We start from the raw sequence: 24322 nt of genomic DNA on the forward strand, positions 1-24322 counted from the left end.
TGCCTTGCTCACAGGGATCTGGAACATTATTTGTACACAAATCTAAAGACTTTGTGCGTGCATATTGGAGATACCGGTAGTTAAGCCAGCAATGGTGGGCCATCAGGATATTGCAAGTGAGCCTCCAAATACAATATTAACATGCAAAAACTAGTATTATTTTTCTTTAAAAGCTTGAAAAATGAGTTTTCAGTGTGATACATATCTATGTTCGTTCCATTGAGCCAAGACGGATCATTAAAATAAAAATGCTCTGAAAAGGCTCTGAGGCCCCCCTATCTGACCACTTAACATGGCTTTTGAGATTTTCAAGTGGGCCCCTATGATCCAGAATAGGTTGGGAACTGCTGGCCTAAGCAGTTGGATGACCATAAAATGGACACTTAATTCTTAAAGGCAAACAACAGGACATTGCATTTCTTCATGTGTGTAGCAATGGTATACTGAGCTCAGCCCATATGGCCTTGTTTCAGTGAGGTGGCAGATTAGAGAGCTAGCTAGATAGGTGATAGACCCTGGGGTGAAACTCCACTGATAGCTGTAGTTCAGTCATTGTGCTGTTAAATTTCTACAGAACTTTCTCAAAAATCCAGTAGTTTCAAAAGCTCAGTATCCAATGGGAACTTGGCCTTATATTCCATTGTCTGTCCCTCTCTACATACACATCCAGCTGTTTTATTAAGTCTGCTAATGAAGAACACACAATACTCTCTCTCTCTCTCTCACACACACACATGCACGCACACACACACACACACACACACACACACACAGGGAGGGTGATAGGGTGAACGAGAGATAAAGTGAGACAATGAGATAGAGTGAGGATATCTTTTTGCATACACATTACACACACACAAGTCTTGTGTACAAATTACAATGTACATGTGTTTGTTGAATGAAACTAGCTTCCTTTTGCAACTTTGCCCTTTGCCCTGGATTGTTGAGTCATTGTATGTAGTACAAGCACATTGGGTCAACTCCGGTTGTTTTTAATTGTGCTATATAAATAAAGGGTGACTTAACTTGACAATTATTATAGATTTAGATTGTAACTAGCTACAGTAGGCAGTGAGTCGTTTTAACACCTGCCAGAACATGAAGGCCTTCCCCTGCAGTAAAATGCCTGCAGACATTCTATCGCTCCTAGTTCTACATTTATTTGGCACAAGTCCACAAGTCCACATACCAAGAGAGACAGTCTATACCAAGCTGTTTGTTTTGTCCATGTTTGTTTTGTCCTCGATGTGTCCTCACGGGTGTGATTTCTTTCATATACATTGTTTTATCTTGATTGTTTTGTTCCACTTTTGCTTTGGCAATGTAAACGCATGTTTTCTCGTGCTAATAAAGCTCATTTGAAATTGAGAGAGAGAGAGAGAGAGAGAGAGAGAGAGAGAGAGAGAGAGAGAGAGAGAGAGAGAGAGAGAGAATGATGTGGTTGACTTTAGCTCAGAACTCAGAACGTGTCTCTCGAGAATGTTGTAACGTTTCTCCTTAAAGAGACAGGGTGTTCCTGCATGTCTATGCAGCCGGACGAGGGTGCGTGTCACTTTAAAAACAGCAGGGCGGTTGACAATGAATGATAAATGTGGAGTGTATTGTGAGGTTGTTGTGTAGGCACTGGGCAGGCTACACTGGTGCGGGTGAACATCGTAGAAGAAGACTAGCTAGTAGCCGGGGTGTTTGAAGCAGACCTCGTTGATAATAACACACACTTCTTTCACGTGCACGTCGGCGAACTTTGGATCGACCAGCACGGGAAGGCAGCTCCTCTGTCCGCAGTGGCAATTGGCTGCGCGTGCAAGCTCTCGCAGACAGATACAACCCCCCCCCCCTGAATGATCTGCTCCTGTGAGTCCTTCCTATCACGCGCTGACCCTGCATGCATGCACGCAGAAGCTTCCACGCATCCACCGTCTGTGATGTGCTGGGACATGATGTGGCGTGCGTGCGCGCGACTGCGCGTGGAGCTGGTGGGAACCCAAAGTCCCCTTTCACCGTGACGCATTCGACCGCCCGGTATGTTTGAAGATTAACGAGTCCGAGACTCCGAGTGTATCATTTGGAACCACGAAGCTACACCCGTGCTAAGTGTGGAACGCAGCCAGGACAGCAGAGCAGAACAGCAGCCAGCACTGCAGGCACTGATACATTAGATCTAGGAGGAAGTCACTGCGTTGGTTGGTACGGTCCAGTAGCGCGGTTCCGGTAGCCTGTCTGTCTGTCTGTGTGGAAAGTGAAAACATGACGGAAAAACGGATGTCGCGCTGGTATTTCGGGGGGCTCGCCTCCTGCGGGGCCGCATGCTGCACGCATCCTCTGGATCTCATCAAGGTAACTTCTCGGTTATTATGGAGGCAGTAACGGTACACTATATGCATTACTTTGAGACCTGTGTGCGGACTCGGAGTCTGCGGACTCAGTATGTGCGGACAAGGCTTCCAGCTGTTTCTTGAAGAGTGTTAAGAACATCTGTCCTACTACTGCAGTGGTTCTCAAATATTTTTTCATGTCAATGAATGACCCCCACATTAATCATGTGTCCGGCTACTAGTGGCTACGGACCCCCATCTGAAAAGTATGTTATGCCAGTGACCCCCATACAACATAAAAAAAAAAACACTATTATTTCCTTTCATGATTCTTTGAAAATGGCCAATGTAGGGTATATTGAGGTTAAAGTTGTTAAATTGATTGTGATGCTCTATATTAACACATTTGTCTGGGAGTGGGAACCCACTGGAAACCCTTCAAGGACCCCTGGGGGTCCACCGTCCCTTTACCCCACTTTGTGAACCACTGCCTTCTAGTCTACACAATGTAGAGAATACAGTTAACGCAAGTCGCAAACGCGAATTTCTTTTAAACACCTGCAACATTGTGTGTTGAATTAGTCTCTCTTTCCTTATTAAAGTGATGTCTCAGTCAGTGTGATACCCACCTTCTTATAGTTTTTGTTATTGTTATCATTTTCTTTGTATTGACTCCTCTGCTATAGTGGCATGACACATGACCCACAGCCTTTTAGGGTCTGTGAGTGACAGTGTCACATTTTCATGCTGGTGAAATTTTAGATTTTGAAGATGGATTTATTTTAGGTTACCGTTAATATGAAGACACATTCAACACAATCACTCTCCCTTCCAAGCCCCAAGGTCACACAACAACACATGTCATGACAGCATGCAGTCTCTGTTTTGGTTCACCGCTGACTGCAGTCAACAGAGGACACATTTAACGGGTTAAACTTTTAGCCTTAAACAACAGCTTAAGGCAGTATAGGCTTACTTGGGAAAAATGTCACTGTTATTACATGTGCAGTACATCATAGCCTGCAGTGCAGTAGGGTAATAATCTTATTAGTTTAGTATTATTGTGTAATTACTTGGAACACTAGCATTCATATTCTGGGGGAACATTTGTTGAAAATAGAAATAGATTAGCTATTTTCTAGGAAGATGTTAGGAGTAGAGTTAAAGGGAAATTCAACGAAGTCCATAGATGACCCAATCAATTTACTAATTAGTATAGAGTGTTTAAGTGGTTAAGTGCTTGCATGTCGTACACTTACACTGACTAAACTTGAGGATGCTGCGTGAGAGACCAACAAATGGCCATTTCGTGGGCATATAGTATGGTCATGTGGTGGAAAATGGTCTAGATTAGGGGTGCCCACACTTTTTGACTTGAGAGCTACTTTGAAAATGACTAGCTCAACAAGATCTACCCACCAAAAAAATATTATCCCATTGCTGAAAATAGTTTAAAACTGTGCCTGTGTATTGCATTGGCATTCTAAGATGAACAGACTTGGGATGGGAAATAGAGGGGGAAATTGGTATGTTTTTTGTTTTGTTTTTTGTATATAACTTTGTAATGCTACTGATGTTTCTACTAAGCATTCTTGAATACAAAGTATTCCATTGTAGGTTAATAGGCCCTTTTTGATGTAAATCAATCAAGTTACCTTAATTCAGGTGGCAGATCCCAATTTCCTTAAAAAAAAAAAAGATATATCATCATGTTTTAGTGGCATGTGATCTACCTGCACAGCCTTTGTGATCTACTGGTAGATTGCGATCTACCTTTTGGGCACCCCTTGTCTAAATACTGTGCCATTAGTCCACTTCCACTCCATTAAAGTTAATTTAGATGTTTAGAAATACAACAACTTTGTTGTCTTTCCCAAGTTTCCCACCTCTGAAGAGGGAATCTTGCCAAAACAAGAAAGTGGCCGCACACGCTGAATATTTTATTTAGGACGCAGCAGATTAAGACATGACAACAATGTTTTGGCCGTTAAGCCTTCATTAGGAAATGTTTCATTATGTTCTACATAATGAAACAAGTATTAGGCCTGTGAGCTTGTCTCAACTTATTGACTGTGGCTGATAAATGTAGATGGTGGTTATGGTCTGGTAGGACTCGCTGCTACCGGAGCAGCAAAATATCTCTCTCGCTCTATGAACACACACAGTTGAGTGAGTTTTTGGCAGCACATTTTTCCACAGTGTACACGATTCAAGAGAGGGAGAATGATTGAAAGAGTTTGGAGTTTTGTACTGTGTGGTCGGGATACGTGGTTCCAGTTCTACCGTATCTCTGTGTCTGTCCACACACACACACACACACACACACACACACACACACACACACACACACACACACACACACACACACACACACACACACACACACACACACACACACACAATCATGAAAAAATAAATGTATATATACTGTATATCATGAACAAAAATCCTGCACACAGCTGTTGCTGAGCAACATCAGTTTTTATTCAAATGTCTGCATCTGAACAAAGTGGATTTGCGATTTTTTTCCTAAATCTAAATCTAGTTTAGCCTAATTGCAGTGCAGTGTAATTTAAAGTAGAGAACATGTGATTTACCAGTGTTTTACTGTTCTTCAGGGATTTGGCTTTGAATAACTAGACTCTAAATGTATCACTCTGCTATAGATGTAACATGGAAGTGTATCAACAGTTAACACCATGAAGCAGCACTGTTGCATTGTCCTCTTCTCTGATCTCATGATCAGAACGTGGCATTTGACTCGGCACAGTGCTGACCATAGACATGTAAAGATAGACGGCGACGCCTCTTCCGGCTCTGGGGGGGCGCCTCTTCCGGCTCTGAGGGGGCAAAATCTTCCTGAGATTCCTTGCGAAGCATAGCAGGAGGCATGAGCGGAAGCTTGCCAAGCTTTGTCCCTTTGCCCCTTTTGCACACACATTGCTCCAACGAACTGCAGCGGCCAATGAGGCATCTTTTTTTCTATGGTGCTGACTGGCAAAATTCTACTGGTTGAACAATGGAGGGAATTTGATCATGATTTAATCAAGACTGGTAGATAAAGTAGTGATTGATGGAATCATACCAAATCTAACATCCATTAACACAATCAGTGCCAGGATTCCTTCAAAATAGAAGCTCTGGGGTGCCGGAAAGACATGGCTGCTTTTACTCGGGGTGCTAAGACTGTTGCCTGTAACTTGCCTCCCACCAAATTTAAATGCTCCCGTCATACAGTCTGAAGCATGGAAGCTCTGATCATGATCAAGTGAGAAAGCGCATGTGAAGCCTCCTCCTCGCTTCCGTTTCCGACAGTCGCGCTAATTTATCCTAAAAATAATCAAAGTATATACACTACAGTATAGCGTATTGCTGCTGAGCAGAAATAGGAATTAATAAATACAATTATGAACAAATAGCATTTGAAGATTGTAGAGTAGTTGTCTGGCTACACAATGTTTTGAAAGGCTCTGTGGCCTTCAACCTCAGGCATTCTCAGTGCTGATTGGTTGAATGCAGGCAGAGGCCACAGTTGGAATGAAGCCCAGGTTTATAGATAAGACCTTCACTGACAAGGGCAATTCACAAACATACAGAGGAGAATTGTTTGTTAGCTGAGCTCTGCTTGTTTGTGTGACTTTAAAACGGTGTGCGCTCCTCAATCTACCATTTTAGAGATTTATTGAGTGACCTTGGCACCACCTGTGTAGCACAGTTAATGCCTATCATTCAGAGCCAACTTTAGCAAACTGGCTGCAAGCTGAAGCTGCATTCCCTCCTAAAGTTTTTTTTAATGTGCGCAGTAAAGTCCTGAGAGTCAATTTAATGCTGAGAGTGTAGAAACAGATCAGAATGGCCAGGTTTATTTTTACGCCCCCAGAGTTAAAATAAACACTCAGATATATATTTTTTTATATTATTTGTATGAATCTGCACTCCACTGTAGAGTTGAACCTAGTGTATTGTGAACCTCACTCATTCAAACAAACTGGTCAGCCGTGCACTGGTCGCATGTTTTTTCTAAGTCTGTCCTCAAAAGTTGTATGCAGATAAACACATTAGAAAAGCTGCATCCCATAACTTTGTGTGTGCATAATAAAACATTATTTTAACAAAACTCTATGGTAGAGTATGTTAATACAATAATTAAGACTGTATCGCGGGAAGCTCAAAAGTGCAATATAAAGCCCACCACACACCGGCTGCGTCCGCCGCGCGGCGGACACAGCCGCCTCCATTATTTTCAATGAACCTATCGCACACCGGCTCCGTCCGCCGTGTCGCCTGGCGCGCCGATAGAACCAGTTCTATTTTCCAGGCGGCGCCGCGCGGCAACGCGTCGCAGACGGTGTGTGATGGGCTTAACTCCTCTGCCCAAAGTTGTGACGCTCACACGGGATACTCCTATTTAATCCCCTGATTAGGACATGAATCAGATTGATTTAATAGTCTGAATTATCTGTACAAAAATACATACACACAATCTTCAGAACATCACTTGTTTGTCTTCATTCCATTGTGTGTACACTTCTATGGTCTATAGACATTAGACAAGTCAATTAGTCTCTGGAGACGGACTGTTGGGGTGCTGTTTTTCCTTTGTTTTGCCAATGGGTTCCCAGATTGATAGATAGTAGACCAATTAACATTCTCTTTCAGCATGTTCAACAGCTCTAATGTAGGCTTCTGCTTGTCATCAGGTGCACCTGCAGACACAGCAGGAGGTGAAGATGAGGATGATGGGGATGGCTGTCCATGTGGTGAAGAATGATGGACTGCTGGCTCTATATAATGGCCTCTCTGCCTCTCTTTGTAGACAGGTGAGTTTATGAGCATGTTCTGTGTGCTAGTGTGGATGACGTGTATATGTATTTGTGCACTATGCCTTAATGCACCGTTCAGTGTGCTCTAGGTCTAAATATTCCAGAAGAATTCTGTTCCAGTCAGCATTACATAAAACTGCTTATCATCTCCCTCTAGCTCGTGTTTGGTTTGGCATGTTTGTAGATCTTTTGTTCCCACTGTCAACATGAGTCCACTGATAGCTCTCTGTGGTTAGTTGATTCAGCTACTATTTCTCTATGGTTATATTCACACCTGCAGTCATGGATGAAAAGCTTGCCTCGTACTATACATGTTATGTCTTTCCAATTCCCACGTTTATCATTTTTGCATGACAGATTAAGGCACAAAAAATTCTAATATTGATTTGTTTAATGTAATAAAACACACACACAAAATGACACATTAAACAAGAAGGCTGAAATGCTGCCTCTTTTTACAGCTTACAACTTTTGTTAATTGTTAATCAAAGTGGCTGTGGTCCTGCTGAAACCTTGCCAAATTTTGTGATGCAAATCACGTCACAGATATGTTGTAGAGTCGACTGACATCACTGATTGAAACCTTTATTTCAGGGTAATCCCTTGAGACCAGGGGGTCTTTCTCAATAGCGCCCTGTATACAAAAGGACATTTTCAACAATGATCTTACAGACATGACATAGACAACAAGGGACGTGCGTAAAAAACAGGTTTACATTTTTAATAACCTTACAATAACCTTAATAATAGAGAAAATACATCATATACTGAAACCAGATATAATCATTAAGGATGTAAACTCAATTCCCATTTCCAGCCCCCCAGAGGGGTCGTGACCCCCAGGTTGAGAACCCCTGTGCTAGTACACCAATAGACTTGCAGTTGCTTCCCTGTACGCAAGAGTACCACACATCCCATAGTACACGTTGTTTGTACATACCGGTACATACATACATACATACATACATACATACATACTGTACAAACTCTTCTTGCTCCCTGACCCCTTCTTTAGTCTGAATTGATTATACAGCCTTATCACAGCTGAACTGAATTGACTGTACACTTAACCCAGCTAAACACTACATGACATGGTACAGTATGTTCTGATGATGACATATTTGAGATAAAGTAAAGAACACTATATTTTGGTTTAACACTAAAGTAATGAACAAGATTCAAAGCTCAGCATGTAAATGTAATTATCTTGTGTTATATTTACATGTACTGCACCATAACAAAAAATATTTGTCTCACTTATATTGTTATTAGTGAATTCTAAGGTTAATGTTATATTCTCTTGTGAGTTGTGACATCTTATATTGCGTCTTTCTATTTCCTAACTGTGTCTTTGTAAAGTGTAACAAAGCAATTCCCTGTCAGGTCAAGGCCAAAACCAAATATACCAATATCCTAGTACAGCGGTTCCCAGACCTATTTGGCCATGCACCAGGCTATATTCAGCATATACTTGCCATATATTGACATAATCTGTTATATTTAAAATAAAACTATAGCACCACCATTATTAGCCTTTTCATGTCGTGCACCCCCTAGAAGGCGCTCGCGCACCACAAGGGGTGCACGCACCACAGTTTGGGAACCAATGCCTAGGTACTATCGCCCAAGTAATAAGTTACACCCAATTGTGTTGATAGCATCTGTATAATATCTAATATTGTTACAAGTCAAATAAGGACAGGCAGTTCTAATGGACGTTAAAAGGGTTGCAGCAGCTAAGTGAACGCAAATCTAATCTGTGTGTGTGTGTGTGTGTGTGTGTGTGTGTGTGTGTGTGTGTGTGTGTGTGTGTGTGTGTGTGTGTGTGTGTGTGTGTGTGTGCGTGTGTGTGTGCGTGCGTGCACACGTGAGTATCTAGGACTAGGGTATCTAGGACTTTTGCAAAGTTCAAGTGGTTTATGAAAGACCATTGAAGACAGTTATATTTACTTGGCCTCTGATCCTGTGTGTCTGTTATAGGACAATGCCCTTTTCAACACTTAAGACAAATGTAACCTCTGCAGCGGAAGCATCTGGTTGAATAAAGGTCAAATGGATTTAGAATATAAAATACTTTAGCATGTTCTGCAGTGGGACTGTTTCAGCCCTGCACACACGCACACATGTCTGCACACCCCACCCCACCCCCTCCCTACAGTATAAAGTAGTGAAAACTAGGAAGGTGGGTGCGGGACCCTGCTGCCTGTGGCTGTCTCCCCATGAGAGAATATGAGAGAATAAATGTGATTGGTGGGTGGTAGAACGGCTGAGGCACTGTCACTGGCTTAACCCTGAGGCTGATAAAAAATAAAAAATAGCAGCATGGCACAACACGTTGTGAGCTTGTACGTATATCTCCTATTTTTAAATGGCCACTGTATACAATCTAAATTGACACTGATGCTTTCCTGGTATAATGGGTTAATGTTTAGGATACAGGCAGGCACAGCAATTGATTATAGCCTAATTCTCACAGGATATTCAGTATGGCATATGAAAAATCTGACAGATCTCATGACTGAGATAATGTATATGGATTTGCGTGATGTTTGGACAAAATCTGTCCAATGGAGTAAAATGTGTTTTGCCTTTGGCCTGGTTTTAAGCTCCACGTCTTGGATTTAGTATAGCAGAGGCTCCCCCTGGTGGTGGGATGAAGTGTAGTCTGTGAGGAGTGACTATAATTCAGACTGCTAATTCTATTTAACCCCATTTGTCTTGATTTCCTTGTATTTCCTCCATTTATGTTTTTGATACTCATTTCCTCTCATTGTATGTGTTTTTTGCTTCTTAATCTTAATGTATCTCTCTGCTCTGCTCTTTGTCCATAGCTGTCCTATTCCTTGACTAGGTTTGCTATTTATGAGACAGTGAGAGACATGCTGGGCAGCACTAACACAGGCCCCATGCCTTTCTACCAGAAGGTCATGCTGGGAGCTTTTGGCGGTAAGAGCGTGCACGCACGCACGCACGCATGCACGCACACACATACATACACACATACACACATACTGTCTTTCTCTCTGACATCTCTAGACTGTTTCTGCCTACAGGTTTCACTGGTGGTTTCATCGGTACACCAGCAGACATGGTGAATGTCCGGTAAGAATGCCAATATTCATACACATTTCCTTCCATTATTATGAAATTAATTTCAAGGACATTTTTCTTGGACACCTACAGTGTCTGCTGTGTAAAATACAAATAGCATGTCACCAATCCGCAATCACGCGCTACAAAGCCTACAAATGCCCATAATCTTTTGTGGTGTTATTAATGCTACTATCTCGACATTGTCACACTTGATGACCTCATTTTTTAATCCATTTTACTAGTTGGTGTCAGAACAGCAAAACTAATTCCTGTTTCTTTGAAGGATGCAGAATGATGTTAAGCTACCACCAGAGCTGAGGAGAAAGTGAGTCCAGTTTTGTACTTAACAACAGGATTGTTGTCAATGCTTTATGAACAAAAGGTCCCACTAGTTAAAAACTAGAAAGATATAGTCAACAAATTATACGCATATACAACTCTGACGATCGCTGCTGCTGGACATTTCTTGTGAGTATTGTATGACCTGTGTTTTTGTTTGTCTCTCTCAGTTACAAACACGCTTTCGATGGAATGGTCAGAGTCTTCAGGGAAGGTAGGATTGTACAACCCACCAGAATGGAAATCTACTTAATTCTATGCTATTTACCCTTGAATAAATTAATCTTTTTAATCTTCCGACCACCTGATAAAAGCCTGACCTTTCCTTGTCCTGTAGAGGGTGTGAGAAAACTGTTCTCCGGAGCTACCATGGCATCCAGCAGAGGAGCACTGGTCACCGTGGGACAGGTGAGCTACAGTATGTACAGTATGTACAGTATGTAGAGCACTGGTCACCGTGGGACAGGTGAGCTACAGTATGTAGTCTGCAGCTCAAAGTCCCTTTACAGGCTGCACAATACAGATGTTAAAATAAACTATTATTGCTCAAAATGACATTTCTCACGCTGCTATATGGTCTTGTCACAAAAGTTAATAAACAAGAAGTGATGACATCAATTAACACACTGAGCGGCATAAACTGAGTTCTCCGTCCTATCAAATAGTAGCGCCCAGCGCTCAGGACGGAGATTAATGAAAGGACGGTTTTGGCTACATCTAGCTACTTGCGCCTGGTGCGTCGCTAAATGTGCTCCGTTGCTGCAAATCACTGGACGCTCTGATTTAATGGTCCTAAACACCCCCGGCGTTTGTGGTGTTAATTACCAGCTGCTGCCTTTTATCCCATGGCTGAGAGGTCGGCTAGAGGCAAAAAGTGTGTGGTTGCCTAGAGACGAGGCAGCCAATCAGGACAATAGGTTGTCATAGGTTGAACTAACTTTATTATATACCGGTATAACGTTAATACATGCGTGTGTGTTTGTGTGTGCGTTAGGTTGGGCACAGGTGGTGAAAAACAACCATGCTGTTTTTCGTGCTCATACCCAGACACCCAGCCAGCCACACACACACACAGTAGCTCCATAAGGTAGTGGTTGCGCCACAAAAAAATTAACTATGAACTATATAAAAACTGTAGTATTTACTATAGCCTGAATCTATGTCCTGTGTCCCTTGTCCTGCTTAAATACAGTCAGAACATAATCATTACATAATAGTTAATGCTCTTTTAACATTAATGTTAATCCTGTTCCATCTAGCTGGCATGTTATGACCAGGCCAAGCAGCTGGTGGTGGGAACAGGCCTGATGGGAGACAACATGCTCACACATTTCCTCTCTAGCTTCATTGCTGTGAGTATCAGTCCGCCACCATTACCATTGTACCAATATTGGATTTATAATGTTATAAGGTATTTCATGTTTACAGTTCCATGATCTCTCTTTTTCTCTCTCTCTGTCTCTCTCTCTCTCTCTCTCTCTCTCTGGTTTACTTTCACACCTTTGATATACACATGGCCACTTATAAACGTTTGATTTGCAGGGAGGCTGTGCTACAATCCTGTGTCAACCTCTGGATGTGATGAAGACGAGGCTCATGAACTCTAAAGGAGAGTACTCGGTGAGAGCCTCATTCCATATTACTCCTCATTTACTGTACTATCTCTCTGCATCTCTCCTCCAACCTCTCGTCTATTCTAATGTCAGTTTTAAATGTGTGTATGTGTGTTTGTGTCTACCAGGGGGTGATGCATTGCGTGCGAGACACTGCTAAACTGGGTCCCATGGCGTTCTACAAGGTTTGAGCCCATCACATGCACATCTCTGTCTATTGGGTGTATAGTTTATGTCTTTGGATGATATGTTCTCTATCGTGTTCGAGACTGGCTCTCCACTACATATTTTCAATATGTACGGGAACTGACCCTACAGGGCAGTGTTCATGGATATCTCTTTAAGACACATCTTCTATGGTGGCACCGCCCAGATGCCAATCAGCGGGCTATTTAAGCCCCATCTGTGCAGTGCCACTTCGATTTTTTGATTTCCACGAGAGCAGACGTTTCGTGTATCTCAGCAGTTTTGACACTATTAAACAACATATATATATATAAATATATATATTTAGAACATGAAGCTGCGTGGCACACAGTCCACTTACCTAGGTAAGAAGAGAGCTGGTCGTCTCGACGACTCCTCTCGGGGCGCCGCGTAGCTCCACAAAAAAACAACAACAGCAACAAGCTGCAGGCCTAATCCGCTAGACAGTGGAGGAAGCCTCAGCTTGTCCGTGCGTCCGTTCCCTGGTGAAACCCGACCACGTTGGGGGAAACCTTGAGACGGCGTTCGGTCCGTGCGTCCGTTCCCTAGTGAAACCCGACCACGTTGGGGGAAACTAGGAGACGGCGTTCGGTGTGGCCAAAGCCAAGTGCGAAGCCGACCACGTTGGCGGAGCCCTGGTTCCCTGGCTGCAGAAGCGGTGAGACCTCCGGGTCTATCATCGCAGCTGTACACCGCGGCGGCGAGTGGCGGGGTAGAACCTAGAGGAGCTGACCCAGTCGGCGTACTCTGAGGCCATCTACGTTCCCTGATCGTTGCCGCCGCGGTCCGGGCCAGACCACACGGCAGAGAGTGTAAACAAACAATTCCAGCGTGTTCCAACTTCCTCATTGACAGGTTGACGTGAGCGTCATAGTGTAGGAGGTATGCTCGTCAGGGACGGCTGCCCAGACTGCACTGTGCCTCACGGTTCACAAGAGGGCGGTGTGGCTCAAAGATCAGGAGACAAAAACTCCAGATGACCCACCGTGTTAGGCGCTGCAATTAAATCGCTTACTCTGTCAGAATTGGTTCTGGTTAATATATACTTATATGCTTATATATTATATACCTGTGTGTATCAATACAAGCATACAGGTATGTGTATCACGCAAGCTGATACACTACCAATGTATTGTACAGTCTGTACAATACAGTACAGGCATATATATATGTACCATTGTAAAGCGCTTTGAGCACTTGGAAAAGCGCTATAAAAATGCAATTCATTATTATTGTTATTATTATAAGTATGATAATGGCTACAACAACACACTATGCATGTGGACTTGTAGGCCTACTGGTATGATATACAAAAGTTTGGAAGCCTCCAGTGTGCTTAATGTCAGATTGTTTTGTGCTAGAGCAGAGCGGCCGAGCAGTTTATGTACAACCTCTTCCAGAGGTCCATAACTCTGCTGGTGACACAGAACAAACTGTGGACATTGATTTGGGGACTCTGTCCTAACAAAGAGAGAGCACACTGAGAATCCGCGTCATGGGGATGTCTTAGGGTACCATGTTGCCTTGATTCGTTTATGCAGCATTGTGAGCTGCAAAGGGTAGATTATGACCCCTCACGTTCAAGCAATTACTATGGGCCCACTCCCTGTGGAGCACATTCCGAACAGTTAAAATATGGTGTACAATACAAGATGTATACATATATGTATATATAGGTACACATATAATAAATAATATATAGGTATACATATGAATATATCTATATAGAGACAAGAGGAGATGGAAATAGCAGGGGTTTCTCAGGCTGCATGTGGAGCTCACACGCCCACAGAGGATGGCCATGACCAGTGTGTGCCCTGCGGGGGCCCTGGTATGAGGACCTCCTGTATGAATGGTCTCTTCCTTCCAGCTGAAGCTGGAGGGGCCATGCCTGTTTTGGCAAAAGACCAGTCGTTTCCACTGACAGACCCATAAAAATGTAATTTTTATGTGAACGGGTATATGCTATTTGTATACAGCTGTGACTCTGTCTCCAAGACAATGTTTTCTCAAGAGAGACAAATAAAGACTACCTTGAACCTTGTCCCAGGTTGGCAGAGCTGGGCGAGCTAAGCTCAGGCTATAGCTCCACCTCTTTCCTGCCCTGCCTGGTATGGACAGGTCTGTAAAGAAGGATTTAGTGAAAGTTTTCGGCGAGACTACTTACGAGTGTCAGCAGCCTATTAATGCACTACAGTGTGCAGTTTAGGGAGCGAGCGTTGACTCGCCCTCTCGGGTTAGCTGTTGTCTCGTTTGTAGGTGAGACTAACACAATTCCTTGGGGTCAGACGGCCATTAGAGCACACTGTACAGGGTATGGTTTACTGAATGGATCCCCATTAGCTGATGCCAAAGCGACAGCTAATCTCCCTGGGGTCCATATGAAATAGACATACAAAGAGTACATGAATACATGTATTGTGGGTGTTGCGCCAGCTTACACCCCGGTGATGTAGTTCGGTATTGTGGATCTGGGTTCAGTGACACAAACAGAACGTGCTGGGTCAGTCGAAGGTTTCCCTTTATGTTGGGCAGTCATCATAGCGCACTATACTGTCGTATTTCTGGCGGGGTGTCAGCTCACGCGACAGTGGTGTAGTTCTGTCACAGACAGGACATGCTGTGTCTGTCCGACGTTTGGTAACATAGACATGACATGCTGGGTCTGCCAGGAAGTATGCCTGAATCTCAGCCATTATCACACTATAGGGCGTATTGCTGACGAGGTCAGCTCATGCGTCCGTGGTGTAGTTTCACGGTGGAGCCGGGCTCAGTGACACAGCAGAGCGTGCTGTGGCTGTCGGGCAGAGCACACGATACAGTGTACAGTGTGTCACGGCGAGCCGTTTATGCACCTAGGTGTGACTCTGCGGGGTAGAATCCGGTTACCGGTCTGAAACCACAGAGAAAGCTCTTCTCATCCAGAGAAGTCACGAAGTCATGGCTATCTAGGCGCAGCTAGCCAACAACAACAGCAACAAGACTGAGTGCCGAATCTGCCTCGCGGAGGAAGCCTCAGTCTTGTCCGTGCGTCCGCTCCCTGGTGAAACCTGCTCGTCGGGGGAAACCTTGAGACGGCGTTCGGTCCGTGCGTCCGCTCCCTGGTGAAACCTGCTCGTCGGGGGAAACCTTGAGACGGCGCTCGGTGCGGCCAAAGGGTCCCAAGTGCGAAGCCGACCTCGTTGGTGGAGCCTGGGTTCCCTGGCTGCAGAAGCGCTGTGAGACCCCGAGCGAAACCGACCTCGTCGGTGAACCTCCTGGTTGATCATCGCGGCTGTAAACCGTTGCGGCGGGTAGCGGGGTAGAACCCAGAGGAGCTGACCTAGTCGGCGTACTCTGAGGCCATCTACGGTCGCTGATCGTTGCCGCCGCGGTCCGGCCAGACCACACGGCAGAGAGCGTAAACAAACAATTCCAGGGCCAACCGGCGGGGTATGGCTAGAGGTGCTCAGCACACCGAGCCCACTCCTCAGTCCTGACAGTTCAGGATACCCAGCCCCCACATGCTGTCTCTCGAGACAGTGGCGGTCAATTCAGGTGGACCCCTGAGTAGGTTCCACCATGTCATGGGTTGTAGCTCTCTCGAGGTCGTCCTCAGACGAGCCCTCCATTGTCGTTTCCGGTGATCCTGGATCTCCATCTGGCCAGTTTGTTGGTACTTTGCGCTCCTGCGTCGTTCTTGAGTACATCCACGGATGTTGGCGTGGGACGTCCTCGTGACCGGTGCCCGTTTGTTGGATCCCACAGCACTAGTTTGCTGGCTGGCATCTCTTGGCAGTGAGCCAGCTGGTGCCTCCGCCCCTTAGGGCTGAGGGAGACCACGGTGTACCGGGTGCTCGCACATTAGGTCGGCAGCCCCCCCACGGGAGGTGGTACTGTCTGCCTTGCGGCATGAGCCAATTAAGCGTGGACACTTGGGTGGCTTCTCGCAGGACAGCATTTTTGTTGTTAGCAGTGTCAGCCACAAGAATGTCCCTATCAGTGCATGAAGGAGGCTGCCGCTTCCTACATGGCAATGGTTAGGTGGTGCTGGCACCAATCCCTGCACTCTATACCATACGGCCTGATCAGAGAGTGCTCGGGTAGACCATGGTCGAAGGGTGGACTGTCCCACCGGATCACAGGGGTGATCCAACAGGGACAAGCAGGCAGGAGTGCCAGGGTCGCCTGGAAGGCGGGCACACTCTGCCCATGGGACAACAGCCCCCTGGTTGCTGTAGAATGGTGTATCTCTGACAGAGATCTACACAGCAGTGACATGGGCGACTCTGTCTACATTCACCTTGTCCTACCGATGGAACGTGGTGGCATCCGCTCCCCCTGTGGGAGTCGCTCCTGCGTGCTACTCAGCGGTAGGGTCACCAGCACCTTGACCGGTCAGGTCGGCCGGGCATCTGACGGGCTGGCTTGAGCAGCCCTTCACCCCGGTGGTCACTGGCCTAGCATCATGCTGGGCCAGCTGAGCCTAGGCGGCGTCTTGCGCCTAGGCCACGAGTATTACTTACTTGGTATGAATACTGAAGTTTTGGAGCGTTTTGGCAAGCGCCTGTGACTCATGGCGCTCACCACTTATAGGCTCGGACGGAATTCAGGTTAAACTGCCTCGGGCGGCCGCAGGGGCAGCTGGTCTGCTTATTTCCTCGCGGTGTGTCTTAGAGAGTTCCCGTACATATTGAAAATATGTAGTGGAGAGCCAGTCTCGAACACGATAGAGAACGGAGGGTTACACTCTCTGTAACCCAGGTTCTCTGAGTGGAGAGACTGGCTCTCCACAAAAGAGCCGCTCCGAAATGCGTGTCAATCAAGAATTAATCGAAGTGGCACTGCACAGATGGGGCTTAAATAGCCCGCTGATTGGCATCTGGGCGGTGCCACCATAGAAGATGTGTCTTAAAGAGATATCCATGAACACTGCCCTGTAGGGTCAGTTCCCGTACATATTGAAAATATGTAGTGGAGAGCCAGTCTCTCCACTCAGAGAACCTGGGTTACAGAGAGTGTAACCCTCCGTTCCATATCATACGAAAGCACATTATTTGAGTATTGAGTATTCACTGACAATAGAGCGTCACACCCTTTCATGACGATGACAGGTCCAGGAAATAATTCCCCATGCATTTTTCCCATAGACATTTTAAAAAGTATTTATTAAAAGATCTGTAAGCCTCAAACAAAGCTTTTTGTTCCGCCCAAAATATTGTGTGTGATTTGTCACGATCCGAGTTGGCTTTGTTCGAGGCTTACAGATCTTTAAATAAATACTTTTTGAAATGTCTATGGGAAAAATGCATGGGGAATTATTTCCTGGGCCTGTCGTCGTCCTGAAAGGGGGCGGGACTGCGACGCTCTATACAATGGTCTTTTCTTGCCCTAGATTTCACTAAAGGCTTTTCTCTGGAATTACAGATAAATAAGTACAGAATAAGATAAGACCCTGCCCTGTTTAATCTTTGAATCCTTGGTTAAAGGTGTTTAAAGTCCAAGTCTAATCATCTGTCTAATGCTGCTGCAGGGTCTTGTCCCGGCTGGGATCCGGTTGATTCCTCACACAGTACTCACCTTCATGTTCCTGGAGCAGCTCAAGAACTACTTTGGCATCATCATCATCTGCTGAGCATGCTGCGGATGACCTCTGACCTTCCAAGCCCCTGCACCCCCTGCAAGGTCAACCAATGTGTCAAAGGCTGTCACTGCCCATTCCAAATCCCTAGTCCTTGCTCTGTTCTGGCCAATCACAAGGATTCGAAGAAGTGCAGAAGAATGGAAATTAAGTTTCATGGGGTTGTATAGATTTCCATTTTTCTTTCTCTCCCTGTGCATCTTGTCAGTTCTTGTGTGGAAACTGGAAGCCAAATACTCATGGCGAGTAGTGGCCCAATACTCTGGTAAGGGTGAACACCAGAATGCTTGTGACCCTTAGAACTGGAATTGCCAGAGAAAGCCCCCTTAAAATGAAGGCCAAAGTCTCATGTATTAGTTCCATCATCATCACCAAGAGACCAAGGAGTGGATTTATAGAGATTATTTAAATTGATATGTTCACTGGAATGACCTGCCCATGTTAAAATGCAAGGAAGGGACATCTGTATATATTTTTTTATGTTACCTGTAATGTTCATGGTACCTTTAAATCTTAAGATTAAGTGTTAAGAGTTAAGGAGCATCATCCTCAGCATTTCTTTGATTTCATTCAACTACTGTTTCTCTGATACTTACTGCTAATTCAAAATGAGATTTGAGCTGTTATTAAGTTGATAATCTACAGGATGTTGTTCTTGGAGAGAGTGCTTGGGGACATGTTTACGCACTCCCTTATAGTAAGCCAGGACAGTGTTCATGCTTTAGTGTAGAGCTACAGTAACAAAGGGTACCTAACAGTTGCATACTGAGCATGAAATGTAGGATCCAAACTACAGTAATATGAGTCTGATGTATAGTTCATTGTAAGTTATTAGTTCCACTACCGATTTACTAATTTCAGAGTACATTGCTTTGTTCCTTCCAGATTTACTTGCGCCAAGAGCCAGGCCTCCATGAACCTTTTCCACTTGCCCTATAACCCTACATTTAAGTGCCAACTGTGCCTGCTGAAAACGGCACAAATCTCAGACACTAGGATAGACCCTATGCGTCTCACTGCACTACTCTGAACTGTTAGATTAACACGTATGTTGATACATAACACTCGTTCTTGATTATTAACATGGCCCATGGCCCAATATTGCCATTTCTTCACTTGTTTGTGTCCACTATGCTGTTATTTTAGCATTGCAAACAGACTACTAACTCTACTAACTCACCTTCCATGATATAACTTCTTTCTGAAAGTTTCTGTAACACTTTCGACATTGCGATTTATTGTTAAAGATTATTTTTCAGTTGCTTTATTTCTGATAGTGACAGTGATATGGAGACATGAAAGATGGGAGAGAAAGAAGGAATGACATGACAGTGCAGTAAAAAGCGTCGCGTCAGATTGGAACCCAGCCCAGCTGCAGGCATCCTTATTGATGTGATATGTACAGTACTCTTATCTCAATTGCAGCTTTTAAAAAAAGGATGCTGAAATATGGCTTTGCTCATAGCCTACTGAGTACTGATATAAATGTCTTATATGTTTCAAAATATGCAAAACATATTCAAATTTTTTACTTTTTGTTGTTTAATAGTTGTTAGAATATATTTCTACATAAAACAACAAACAATTATTGCCTACTGTAAGCAAGTATGTTTGTATGTTTAAGCCAGTTTTTGTGTATTTTGAAACTATATACGACAATTTTAAGCCCTGATGTTCTTATTGGATATGATCTCTGTTGCCTTTTATGAAGCATCTCAATCTGTATCTGTATCAATCTCCTTCAGCCAAAATCTCCTTGTACTCCACTCAGGATGCTGCTGTTTTACAAGACACTTTATTATAACCCTGGACTCATGCCAGTATGCAGACACTCTAGACTAGAACATAATGCTGTGTACAGTATACAGTACACAATATAGTAGGTACATATTCAAAGCTACGCACATGCTTCTCAACACCAAGACAGATGCATGATTCCAATGGGGAGGATCCTACCGATGTTTTGAGACTAGTCATTAGTTATCCTTTTAGAATGAAAGATTGGACATTGGTCATTTTGCCTTATTGTTTGTGTCCCCCAGGGGGCAGTATGGTACAGTGCGAATGAAGCTCTATACAGTGAAGAGTTTATAGAAGCCAAAAGAATAGATGTCTATACTGGACATGATGAGCATTTGTCAAGAATGGTTGAGTGTAACCAGTGTGAATGTGATGGCAACAAAGAAATACAAAACAGACGAGCTGGAGAGACTGAAAGGCTGTTAAATTTTATTTCATTAACTAATTATTTTGGAAATAAATTACTAATGAAAAAAAAAGAAACATGTCAGACTTGATTTCATGTTGTGTGGCATTGTTGTGTGAAATGTGTGAAACAGCCATTAGCCATTATTTTGTTAGTGACACGCAAACATACAAACCAACAGTAGGTGTTGCTGTGTGAATGCTGGTCCTTGTTGCATTGCAGTGAAATGTACTGCAAGTGTGAATCAAACCTTGCCTACAGCATATGACAGCCTCATCATCATAACATGGTAACGCCAAATACCTATACAGAATGAATGGCATGACAAGGTCAGCGTGTGATCTTCCTGACATAAGAGTTCAGTTGCTGTGGTGAAATAAGAGTTCAGTTGCTGTGGTGACATTCATCAGTGTAGATGAAGTGAGTGCACTGGTTCTTGTCTTCTGTCACATACTCACGTGAGCGTTATACCCACAGCCTTATTAGGAGCTTCCATCCATCACATTCCATGTGGCGTCTATAGTATTTAACTACATACACTATACAGTATTACTGCCTCTTGATTCATTCGTTGTGTGTGTGTGTGTGTGTGTGTGTGTGGGGGGGGGGGGTCTGGCTTAACCCATAGCCTTGTACCTATGCACATGCAGTGCCCGTTTCTTCCAATGACCACGCAAATCTAGTTTGAGAGAAAATGTTATAGTCTGTAGTGTCTAAAATCTGTAATGTTAAGTGTAACAAGACTGGGTGGACTTGCCAGGCAATCCGCCCAGAATTTGTTTCACCCATCTTGGTAACACTTGCAGATAAGGTTCAGAAATGTAATTTAATGTAGCAGGGCTGAAATTGGCACAGCTTGTGTCAAGACCAGAGTAAAAGGGAATTTCAGACCAAACTCAAGACCACTGTATTACATTGTATGTAAACCTACTTTCGTAATATGTGGGGCAATAGCCTGTGTAGCATGTACTTATATGTCTTTAAATGTCTTGATGAATTATATACACTATATATACTAGGACCACAATGGAAACAAGGCCACAGACAGGCAGACAGGGTTATCTTTTAGCCTACAATAGCCTAATTGTACCTATATCCAGGGGCGGCCTTAAGAATCTGGAGGCCCGTTTCAAGACCAAATATGAGGCTCCCATATACCTATGACATCATAGGTATAATGATTATATGAGGGTGGAGACCCCCCCTGAGGGTGGAGGCCCGTTTTAATTGAAACTGGTGAAACATACTTAAGGCCTCCTATGCCTATATCCAAAAGCCTAATTCCGAATCTACTCACGTCCTTATATGTGGCAGATTGAACATTTCTATGTGGTCTGGTCAGAATATCAAGCTATAATCCTTCTAAATACATTTAAGAATAAAAGGTAAAAACAGTCCGACACCAGGCTGATGGCTTGACACTTCGATTGGGAGTGTCAGAAACTTGTCTGGTTTGTTTGTGTGTAGGCATGGGATGAATACAAAATGGTCCCATATCTCATCCGAGTAATGTACAGCTGCGGTTTCTTGGAGTCTATAGGTTTATCTGTATTCAATGCATGCATGCACTTTGTATGTACCCATGCAATGAGTACCATACCTAGGCTAGTGTAATTTGCCACATAACGTCACTGTCAAATCCATGCTCTCTGTGTGTGTGTGTGTGTGTGTGTCTCTCTGTGTGTGTGTGTGTGTGTGTGTGTGTGTGTGTGTGTGTGTGTGTGTGTGTGTGTGTGTGTGTGTGTGTGTGTGTGTGTGTGTGTGCGTGCGAGCGTGCGTGCGTGCGTGCATGTGTGCGTGCGTGTGTGCGTTTATGCGCGAGTGTGTGTGAGAGAGACATGCCAGCATCCATTTGAGTATATTGGGAAAAGAAAGTTTATAGAGCACTTCAAGATACTGGGGCTCATTTCCATAAATGGAGCTACTCTAATTATCTCTATAAATGGAGTTCTTATCTGCTGAAGTGTGTCTAATGCATACATTTATTAGTTTGTTATATGTGACAGGAATGTACAGTTATTATTTTGTTGCCACTTGACTAATCTTTGTGTCAGAGAGTTTAAACGTACAGTATCTGAGTTGTGTACAGATTTATGAATTACACATCCTTAATTTTAATTAATTAAATTGATACCTTTATAAAAGCAACATAAGCAAATTGAATATTCACCTCCTGTTCACTACCATTCTACATTCTACAAACATTAGCAAAGCAAATACGCATCCTCTGATTCGTGTTCGATTCGAGTTTCACTTTGGTGAACTTTGACTCAATGAACAGCAATGAGGTGTGTGGTTGACCCCACTTGGCTGTTGACTGTTCTATAAATCTAACTGACCCAAGATGGAGGAGAACAACAACCACAACCACTTAAACAGACAAAAAGAACCCAACAAATGTATATCTGTGAGCATCACATCCTATACTGCAACGCAGTCCACAAGACAGGAGACGATAATAAAATAAATAAATAATAAAACCTTTTTTAAATAGCACAAATTGCGTTACAAAGTGCCTTTACACATTCAAACAGGAAAATAAGCAGCAGAAAACATTTCAACAAACAATAGCAAAACATCAGCAAAATAAAAAAGAATAGAAGATATGACTTTTAACCTCAGCAGGCGATGGTCAGTCGCCTACATTAGCCCATGTTCTACCGGTGCTCTTCTCCAGTCCAGAAAATACCAAACAACTGTTACCTTACCATGCCCATCACCCACCATGCTTCATGGTGGCTCGCCTGTTTTCCATATGTTGATCCTTCCCCATCCATCCTTCCCCTTCGATGTCTCTCTTTTGACTGATACCTGTCTATTCAAACTCTAGACGGGCCCGCCCGAAAGTAATTAATGCAGCCGCGCCCGGCAGCGAAAACTATTGAGTTCTCAACAGGCCCGAAAATGAAGGCCCGGTCCTACCTGGACCCTCATCAAACCCTGTACACTCAAGACAATGCCCCCGCTGCCACTCTTAGATCTCCATATATGGAGCTGACCTGTTCTGACATTCCATATGTCTGACCTCATCAAACCCTCCACCCCTATACACCCCAAACCCTAGACTCAAGACACGCTCCATATATTCCCAGTACAGAATTCATTCTATATGTTGATCTGACTCCCCATGCCAAAGCGCCAGTGCTCGCCCAGCAGTCTGCCGTCACCCAGAAGGATGCGTGCACGCGACCACGCTCCAGCAGCCAGCATGTAATATGAGTTGAGGCATTACATTTTGTTTGACTCGGTTCCAGATTAATAGTGTGAAAATAGACTAAGTAAAAGCTCCCCACGCCTCACACTAATTGTATTGTATAACTATTGGTATTAAAAAGGTCTTAAAAGCAGCGACGTCTCCAGAGAATTGTGACTGGGGGAGCTGCCTATTTAGAGCAGGGCCTAATGAATCTTGGTTTACATAGAAGTAAACCAAGACTGTATGTTGGTTTGTTTGCTGTTGAGTGAGAAAACAATGTTGCACATTAAGATAATCATCTGGGAGGACAAGCAGGTAATGTGAATAAAGGAAAGAAAAGTAAATCTAGGAGAGTGAGGATTGTTGTCCATGTGTGACACAGAGTTAACCAGACAACCATCTCTCTCTCTCTCACACACAACCACACGCACACACAAACACATTTGCTTGTCTGTTTGTTGTGACTGCACAATATACTTGATGACTTGACCACGCACGCACGCACGCACGCACGCACGCACGCTCGCTCGCTCACTCACTCACTCACTCACTCACTCACTCACTCACTCACTCACTCACTCACTCACTCACTCACTCACTCACTCTATCTATCTCTCTCTCTCTCTCTCTCTCTCTCTCTCTCTCTCTCTCTCTCTCATATACTCAATCAAACATTGATCAGCTTTTCAAGACTAATGTTTGTGTCATTATCAAGACTAATACATTTACAATGAAACACACACACACACACACACACATATTTCCATTTCTTCATGAGGCATATATGAGACGCTATAACCCTCTGACTGCACTGCAAAACTGATGGTCTGTGGTATGAAGAAAAGTGTACTGAATGTTCAAGCTTGTGTGTCAAGGAAGGTGGCAGACAGCTTGAATTTATAGAGGTGCA

At 43.9% G+C, this 24322-nt stretch overlaps 1 protein-coding gene across 1 annotated transcript; it reads left to right on the forward strand.

The window, feature by feature from the left end:
- Positions 1-1648: 1648 nt before the first annotated feature.
- On the forward strand, positions 1649-19271 carry slc25a10b (solute carrier family 25 member 10b). Its single transcript, XM_080759818.1, has 11 exons — positions 1649-2337; positions 7016-7135; positions 9970-10084; positions 10192-10240; positions 10515-10556; positions 10741-10784; positions 10908-10978; positions 11830-11922; positions 12113-12190; positions 12312-12368; positions 17903-19271. The coding sequence occupies exons 1-11, from the start codon at positions 2248-2250 to the stop codon at positions 18002-18004; spliced, it is 861 nt and encodes a 286-aa protein (XP_080615944.1). The 5' UTR covers positions 1649-2247; the 3' UTR covers positions 18005-19271.
- The last annotated feature ends 5051 nt before the right edge of the window (positions 19272-24322 follow it).

This window comes from Protomyctophum bolini (assembly GCF_963924005.1).
Source record: "Protomyctophum bolini genome assembly, chromosome: 3".
NCBI lineage: Eukaryota > Metazoa > Chordata > Actinopteri > Myctophiformes > Myctophidae > Protomyctophum > Protomyctophum bolini.